Source organism: Globicephala melas, chromosome 3, assembly GCF_963455315.2.
Source record: "Globicephala melas chromosome 3, mGloMel1.2, whole genome shotgun sequence".
In the NCBI taxonomy this organism is placed as follows: Eukaryota; Metazoa; Chordata; class Mammalia; order Artiodactyla; family Delphinidae; genus Globicephala; species Globicephala melas.
The window spans coordinates 112,334,936-112,343,455 of record NC_083316.1 but is presented as its reverse complement, the minus strand read 5'-3'; the positions used below and the strand labels follow the sequence as shown (position 1 = coordinate 112,343,455).

Below are 8,520 nucleotides of genomic sequence, written 5' to 3'. Positions count from 1 at the left end.
TCAGTTCCCTCTCTTGCTGGGAACTTCTGGGAACTGAGTTATGAGGGAACTCAGGGACCACAAACACATCTCTTCCGCCCACCCGCTCTCCCAGGCCAGGGCTGGGAGTGGGGACACAACCTTCCTCTCACTGAGGCCTGGTTCCAGGGGGCAGTGAGGAGCGATGTCCCATGCCCCAGCGAGGAAAACTAAGGCATGGAGAGGGGATAGGACTTACCCAAGGTCATACACCTAGGGGCAACAAAGCCCCTGCCAGGCTTCTGCCTGAGGCCCACTGCCCTTCTCTGCAGATGGGAGGAAATACCTGAGCATCACCTAGAAGGGAAGGCAGTGTGTGCGAGGGGCCCTGGGGAAGACCATGGTTCCGAGACACGCAGCTGGCCGGCAGTCTGGGCTAGGCAGACCCATGGGCCGAGAGGAAGGTCTCTGGAACGTGGCCAGCCACCTTCCACTCAGCAGGCTCAGCCCTGGCGTGTTTGCAGACCTTAAAGCTCCTCAGAGTGGCCATTTGGACTTCTGGTTATCCATCCGTCCATCAGGGAGGTGAAGCTGTCTGTGCTGAGCCGGGGGCGGGGGGGGTATGGTGCCGGCAAGAGCCCTGGGGTCTAGCCTGACTGCCTGCCCCAGGCCCCTCCCCCTCATAAGCCAACCAGCGCGCCTGAGATGCTGCCATTGGAACCACTGCGTGCAGGGAGGATGCCACGTGATGACGAAAGCAGAGATCAGGGTGAGACCTCTACAAGCCGAGCAATGCCAGAGGTTGCCAGCAAGCCTCCCGCAGCTAGGGGAGAGGCCTGGAACAGGTTCTCTTTTAGGAGGAACGAATCCTACCGAAACAGTCTTGGACTTCTACTCCCCAGGACTTTGAGACCATACACGTCTGTTTATTTAAACGACCCCATTTGGGGTACTTTGTTATGGCAGCCCCAGTAAATGAATACCCCAGTCAATACCTCTCTGCAGAGATCATTCAATACCCTGACCTCTATGACCATAGGCTAGTTTTATCTGTTCTTGCATTTCATGTAATTGGAATCACACAGTCTATATCATTTGTGCCTGGTTTCTTTTGCTCTCCATAATGATCATGAGATTCATCTCCATTGTTTTGTGTATCATTGGTCCATTCTCTTTTTTACTGCTGTGTAGTGTTTCACTGTATACATATTATACAAATTTTTATCCATTTTTCTTAATGGACATTTGGGTTGTTTCTAGTTTGGGGTTAATAAGATAAAACTTCTGTGAACGTTCTTTTTTTTAATTTTATTTATTTTTTTATACAGCAGGTTCTTATTAGTTATGCATTTTATACACATCAGTGTATACATGTCAATCCCAATCGCCCAATTCAGCACACCACCATCCCCAACTCACCGTGGTTTTCCACCCTTGGTGTCCATACATTCATCTGTGTCTCAACTTCTGCCCTGCAAACCGGTTCATCTGTACCATTTTTCTAGGTTTCACATACATGCGTTAGTATACAATATTTGTTTTTCTCTTTCTGACTTACTTCACTCTGTATGACAGTCTCTAGATCTATCCACGTCTGTGAACATCCTTGTACAGGTCTTTTTGTGGACCTACATAGTGAGATTGTTTCTGTTGGTTTTTTCTCTTGTTTGACAGTTGGTCCTGTAGCTTAGCATGCCTAGTACTTTTTTATTAATTGTAGAACATTGTTAATGAGAAGTTGTAGAGGCTCTGTATGATATTAACTTTTTCTAGCAAGTATTTCTTTTTTTTCTAGGAGGCAGTTAGAGAAGAGAGATTGAGGTCATCTGGGGCCAGTGCTGGACACACATCCATCTTGGTCTCTTCCAGGCTGCCCTCGAAGGCCAGCAGAGCCCTGGAGAGGTGGGCGTAGAAGGTGGCCTTCCTGCTGTCCTACTGCTGGAGAGGCCACCCTCTGTGAGTAGCTGTTTTATCCTTCCCCTGAGACCTTGCCCTTTCCTGAGACACTCAGTGGACCACTGTGTTGCCCATAGCTACCTTGGCCACCCCTGGTCCGGCCACTGTGGCCCCCTCACAGTCTCCCACATGCAATGGGAGCTCCCCTCACTGACACTCTGTCCAAAGAGCTCCCCTTTCTAACAGGTCTGGGATGCCTTTTCCCCACCCACCTGGCAGGGGGGAGGAGGAACTGTTCATACCCTGAAATAGGTCCCTGGGGACGGGGCAGTAGAGACTGGCAGAGATGAAACCCGGGAGGGAGCTCAGGGGCCTCTCCTAGCAAGGGTCTCAGACTGGGGTTTCCAACCTCTTAGCAGTGGGGCTGCACTTCTGCAACAAGAAATTACACTTCCATTTTCTTTCCTAAAGGGAAAAAGGAAGAAAGCAACAAACCTGATGAGCGTTCTGACGTATCACTTCTCTGAACCGCAGCCACAGCTGCCATCCCCAGACCCGCCCCAGCCTAGACCCACTTCCTCCCGAGAGCTCATAGCTGCAGTGCCGGAGTCAGATGTGACCATGGAAATAAGGTAGATGGGGGTCAGAGACTGGAACTCACAGTGAGAGGAGAAGGCCTGGTGGGACTGGGAGGGGGCCCCTGCTGGCTCCTCGCCAGGCACATACCCCAGAGAGTCTTCCTCTGAGTTTCCGCTTCCCCGGAACAACTGGGGTCCTGGAGCAAAGAGGAGGCCTCTGCAGGGGCTCTGCGCCAGCAGGGGGATTTCTATCAGTTCTGGAGGACTCAGCAGAGCAGAGAGTAAGGTCACAGGAGCAGTGTTGAACGCTTCTTTTCTAAGGGATTCTCTTAGGGTCCCTGGGCCGTGGGATTGGTTCCTGGAAGTGAGCTCTGAGCTCCTGACCAGGCCTGAGGACTTGGCCGTCCAGCTCAGCTGTCCTGGGCCTAGTTTACACACACCTCAGGGAAAGGCTTTCTGCAGGCTGGGGCAAGAAGCAGGGTGTGGTTGTGGTGTGTCTGTGTGGGGCTGCGTGTGTGCACGAGAGAAAAGGTCGTGCCCTAAGGGCTCTGCACTCACTATCAGATTGGGAGGTTCTCACCATTACTTCACCCAAAAGATAGGGAGTCCAGGGTCTGGAGGGACTTGGAGCCTGTCCCACAGCCTTTAAGGACCGGACTCTCGTGTGGGGTCTCTCTGATCTTGATCTCCCATGATTTCCACGTGTGTGAGCTTCTTCTCATTTAGCCATTTGGCAGGTGTGCCCCCAGACACTTGCTGTGGCCAGGCCCCGTCTGGACCGGGCAGTGGGACACGGGGCATCGAGGCAGCTCTGCCGTCGGGAGGCCTCAAGGAAGAGAGGAGGAGAAGGGCCCAGGGAAGGTGGGGCAGGGACCCACATAACTGACACATAATGGAAAAGGGACCGAATGGGACAGCCCCGGGGGGGGAGCCTCCTTGTTCTGAGGGTCTGGGCGCAGAGAGAGGAAAAGAGCTTCATGGAAGAGGTCACCTTTGAACCGGGCCTTGAGCAGTTTGGGAGAGAAGATGCATTCTCAGGAGAGAAAATACTGGAAGCAAAAGCCTGGTGCTGGGAAAGTGTACATTTAGTTATTCAGATCCACTCAGTCCTTGGTTCCTGTAGAAGGTGTTGGCATGTCCTGGGCCATATGGGGTTGGTACACGTGCCAGAGAGTTTATGTTCCTCAAATCCATGCAGGAACAGAGCCTTCCTGCATGTGCCAGTGAGATTCTAAAGGACAAATTTCTAGAGATGGAGTTACAGAGGCAAGTGGCATGTGCATTGCGCACTGGTAGATATGTATGGCCAGTTGACCTCTGTGGAGCCCCATCAGTTCTGAGAGATCTCAGCTCTTTCCAAGTTCATCACCGGCATCAGTGAGGAGGGGATGCTTGTGGCATTCGCGTGCATAGGAGCACTTAGAATGTGCTAGATGTTTTTGTTCTTCCTTGGGGTCTCCAGGCAGCCTTTCTGATCCCCCAGGAGCAGGCGGGGGTCCCCTCTTCTGTGTCACTCCACAACGCCGGGAGCTAGAAACCCCTTCTCCTTTCCCAGCTGGGTGTTCCCGTTGATCAGCTCATCCCTGGCCACTGGTCGGTGCCTGGCTCAGCGGAGGGCTCGGCAGGCAATCGTTGTGTGACTGTCGGATACAAGGAGGGTGGATCCTACCTTCCGTCCTTCCCTTTCCATGAGGCAGGGCAAATTGTCCCCAAATGCCAACAGGCCACCCAAACCCCACCACACAGGCTGGTATGCCTTGGACCTCGCACAGACAAGGATCGACATACCTAAGTCACAGAAGAGAGAACTAAAGTTTGGAGAGTGAGTAGCGTGCCTCACTCAGAGTGTGTTAGGGATGAAGCTGAGGCTAGAAGCAGCGGGCCTGAGCTTCCACACCAGCTCTGGCCGTGGCTGCAGCCTGACTGGGGCAGAATGACTGCATGGACGTTCAGTGCCCGGCCCTGCTTGGCCAGAGGTGGCTTGGAGCCCCTGAGGTGGGCAAGAATGTCTGGGCTCAGGGAATCACAGAGGAGTGTCTGCCTCCACCCACGCCTGTGTGTCTGTGCTCCGTCTTTCTTAGGCTATCAGCCATGGAGAGGCCCCTCACGGTCCTGCGGGTGAGCCTGCACCACCCCACGCCAGGCCCTGCCACCTTCGCCAACGTCCCTCCGCAGCTAGAGCACGACACCAGCCCACTGCTGGTGGGCCGGGGCCCGGATACCCACCTCCGGCTGCAGCTCCCTCGCCTCTCCCGCCAGCACTTGTCACTGGAACCCTACCTGGAGAAGGGCGGTGCCCGGCTGGCCTTCAACTTGAAGGCTCTGAGCCGCAAGGGCTGCGTGTGGGTCAACGGGCTGACGCTGAGGTTCCTGGAGCAGGTGCCCCTGAGCACCGTCAACAGGGTCGCCTTCTCTGGCATGCAGATGGTGGTCCACATCGAGGGAGGTACCTCCCTGGAGGCCTTTGTCTGCTGCTTCCACCTCAGCCCCTCGCCCCTGATTTACAGGCTCCAGGCTGAGGAGAGCGACGAATGGGAAATCATCCCCCAGGAGCAGCCTCCCTCAGGTTCAGGGCAGCAGGCTCCGGGTCACCTGGGGTTTCTCGACAGCCCTTCCCAGCCCAGCCCTGGAGGAGCACCAGAAATACAGCTCCAGAGGGAGCCCCCAGACAGTACGCTCTGCTAGCCCCGCCGGCCACCCCGGAGCAAGCCTTAGCTGAAATGGGGCTTGAAATAGTCAAGCTACATCATGCAAGGTTGACAAGCCAGGCCTGCCGCGTAATAATGAACCTATTCTGCAAGCATGAACCACCAGGGGTGAGGGGAGTGCCCTCCACATCCACAGCTATGCAAGGTAACAGGAACTTCATATACGTTTAGAGGCCCTGAGGGGTTCTGGGAGCCTCTCTCAGTGTTTCCCCACATTTCCCCCTCTCGTCTGACTAGGAGTTACTTTATGTTGCTAATTTTGTGTGCCGCTTAAGAGCCGGAGTTTGAGGTTGCACCAGGAATGCATGGACACATGTAACAATTACGTTTGTGGTAGCTTGGGGTTACCTTGGGCTTTCAAATACCCACAGGCACTCGGGGCTTAGGGAAGCCTGTGTTTAATAAACTGCAAGTATTTCATTAAGCTGGCATACCCAGTAGGATTCCCTGATCCCCAGATGGGCCGCCTGTACGCCACATCATCATGCAGATGCAGGGGCAGGAAATGGAGAAGAGGTGTAAGAGGAAATTGGCAAGGCGGGGGCTCACGGTTCTGAAAAGGATGGAGGTAGGGCTGAGGGCTTCCTGGGGATGGGGAGCTGGGGGCTGGGCCTGCCAAGAAATTCATCGTCACTGTCATTCTCTTTATCCTCACGCTCCCCCACTCTCACTTCTGGGTCAAGGCCTTGGCTGACCAGAGGGCAAAGGTCTTCAGAGGAAGGTAGCTTCTCAGAGCAGTGGGCTCTCCCAGGACTAACTCTATGAGAGGGCAGGCTGGGAGGTTGTGACAGAATACAGTTCAGCAGTTACTTCCCTCAAGGGTGGGTCATATGCCAATGGGGGTGGACGAGTGGGGGATGGAGAGTGGGCTCATTTTCTCAGTGCATGTTGGGAGGTATGTGCTGGGGAGCTGAGCGCAAGCAGCCACGCTCCACGCCATCCCAGGGAGGGGGAGTGTGGTCTAGAAACCATGTTCACCTGTGTGATGAAGGGAGGGACCTCAGACCCGGATGGTTGCCACCAGCCTGGACCCTGCTGTACGATATCCAAGGCACTGAAGCTGCCCACTAGCTGGCTCACATCCCCAGGTCTGTAACCACCTCCAGCAAGGCTTTCAACGCTCCTCACTTCCTGCCCAAGAAGAGAGATCCTTTTGCACCCAGGGTAGGCTGCAAGGAAGTTCAGCCGCACTGCCAGGCCTGAGCATCTTCTCCTTGGGGAAGATAGCAGTGGGCGGGACCCAGACTGCCCAGACTTGGGAAGATTCCATCCGATAGGGAACGAGACAGATACACTCAGGTCACAGCCACAAAGCAGAGGAGGGCAAGGGATGTGAGAAGAAGGGGCTGTCCAAAGCTGTGAATGGCCCATGGGGCCACCAAAGCAGTCCTTCACTCAACTTTCACCAAGCACCCACCTTGTACCAGATGCTGTGCAAAGCCCGGGGAACCAGCAGTGAACAGGTTGACTAAGGCCCTGCCCTCAGGGAGCTTACTTGGGACTCAGGAAAGACATGAATTCAGGAGATGGTCACTGTGGGCAGTGCTAGAGACATTGTGTTTTCTCTCTCTTCACGCTGGTGTTAACCTCAGCTCTACTATTAAGTGGCCGTGTCTGGTGAGTGCTTACTATGTACTCCACGCTCCGCTAGGTGCTGTGTACATTCCCCCATTTAATCTCCACAACGCCCAGATAGACAACGGTACTAACCACATTGTACAGATGAGGAAATTGAGGCTCAGCAAAGTGAAGTATCTTGACCAACGTCACGCCACTCACTAGCTGTGTGATCTTGGGCAAGTGACTTAGGCTGCTTTGGTCTCTATTTCTCCTTCTGGAAAATGGGCAAGATGATAGCACCTCCCTGCTGGAGCCCGCTGGGCTCCCCACTGGAGCCAGCCAGCGGGCTGTGAGGGTTTTAGGAGGTGGCACATATAGTGCAGCACCTGGCACACAGCAGCCACTCTGTAAGTATTAGCTACTATCGCGAGACCTGAGAGAGGGAAACATATAGGTCCTGACCCAAGGGCTCACCTTAGACGGGAATATGGAGTGAGAGAAGGTTAGGAGCCTGGCGGGATGGCTCTGGAGCCTGAGGGCTCAGCCACACTCTGTGATTCCCTGATGAAGAATTTTGTCTTAGCCATGGACCTGGTGGGCAGTCAGGAGGGGGGTTATTATTGTGAACGTTGGCACCAGAAGGCCCAATATTCAGGGTTCATAGAATGGGAGACACACAGTCAGGGCGGGTGAGCCGCAGAAGCCATGTGTGCTGTGGTCTGATGAAGCCCACTGTTTTGGGACTGCCTTTATTTTTCACACAATGATCCCTCCACAGACCGAAGTGCTCCCCAAACTATGCATTAGGGAGCAGCAGCCCTTTGCATGCAGAACGGAAAAGCCACTGCCTGAAATCTAAACCTGAACGTCGAAGGCTGGAGAGAGGAAGCTGGCTGGGGGCTCCCCAGAGCCCCCAGGGTGCAGCTCCCCTGCTCCACGAGGGAACCTTTGCCATAGACCGAGAGTCCTCTTCCTTCCAGGAAGGGGCAAACCCAACCTAGCTGGGGGCCTATGAGAGGGAGCAGCCCACCTCCTCCCTGGGGGAGTCTCTGACTTGGGGTGAAGTCTGGGAGGCCCTCTGGGCCCCAGGATGGACTGTGCAGCACGCGGGAGGAGGGCAGACCAGAGACAGGGCAGAAGGGAGCCAGGAAACACCCAGCTTGTTGTTTCAGACTCTACCTGTTCATAAAGTCCCCTCCAGAAACTCACTGCCTGCCTCATACAGGTTTCCTAAACAGCAAAGCTCCACTCCATGCGAGGCTCCATTTTTCTTCGGTAGAAAACCATTTAAATCACCAGACCCCAACACCCACCCTCCAATTCCCGCCCAGAAGCTAGAATTATCAGGTTGGCTGCAGGCCCTGGTCCATGAACTCGATACCCCTTTCCTTTGCTGCTCGGACAGACTGAGCAGGGCAGTGAGTCCCTCTCAACAATGTCCTCTGCATTCCCTCAGCTCGCATACACAGGGCGGCCTATGTGGCTGAGGGGTGTACACGCGCGCGCACACGCACACGCACACGCGCACATGCTGTTGTGGTTCCGAGCAGGGGCTCTGCAGTCAGGCTGCTGCCTCGGTTAGGATTCTTGCTCCACACTTACTAGTTCTGGGATCTTGGACAAGTGACTGAAATTCCCTGTACCTCAGTTTCCTCTTCTGGGAAATGGGGAAGATAACAGCTTTGAGAAGGTAAAATGAGGCCCTGCACACAAAGAACCTGGTGCCGTGTCTGGGACACAGGAAGTGCTCAATGGGGCTGCTTTCATTGTTTGATTTAGTGGAATGAATTGAATGCATATAGACACATGGACTCAGCTTA

General features: G+C 54.4%; 2 protein-coding genes across 2 annotated transcripts; both read left to right on the top strand.

Moving 5' to 3' along the window:
• The first annotated feature begins 2,418 nt into the window (after positions 1 to 2,418).
• TIFAB (TIFA inhibitor) lies at positions 2,419 to 5,554 on the top strand. Its single transcript, XM_030869555.3, has 2 exons — positions 2,419 to 2,486; positions 4,514 to 5,554. Exons 1-2 carry the CDS (start codon positions 2,476 to 2,478, stop codon positions 5,115 to 5,117), a joined length of 615 nt encoding a protein of 204 aa, XP_030725415.2. The 5' UTR covers positions 2,419 to 2,475; the 3' UTR covers positions 5,118 to 5,554.
• Positions 5,555 to 7,219: 1,665 nt separating this feature from the next.
• Positions 7,220 to 8,187, top strand: DCANP1 (dendritic cell associated nuclear protein 1). The gene is given in 5 exon segments (XM_060295524.1): positions 7,220 to 7,389; positions 7,479 to 7,590; positions 7,593 to 7,758; positions 7,761 to 7,858; positions 8,032 to 8,187. Coding segments are annotated over 5 exon segments (702 nt in total).
• Positions 8,188 to 8,520: the final 333 nt, after the last annotated feature.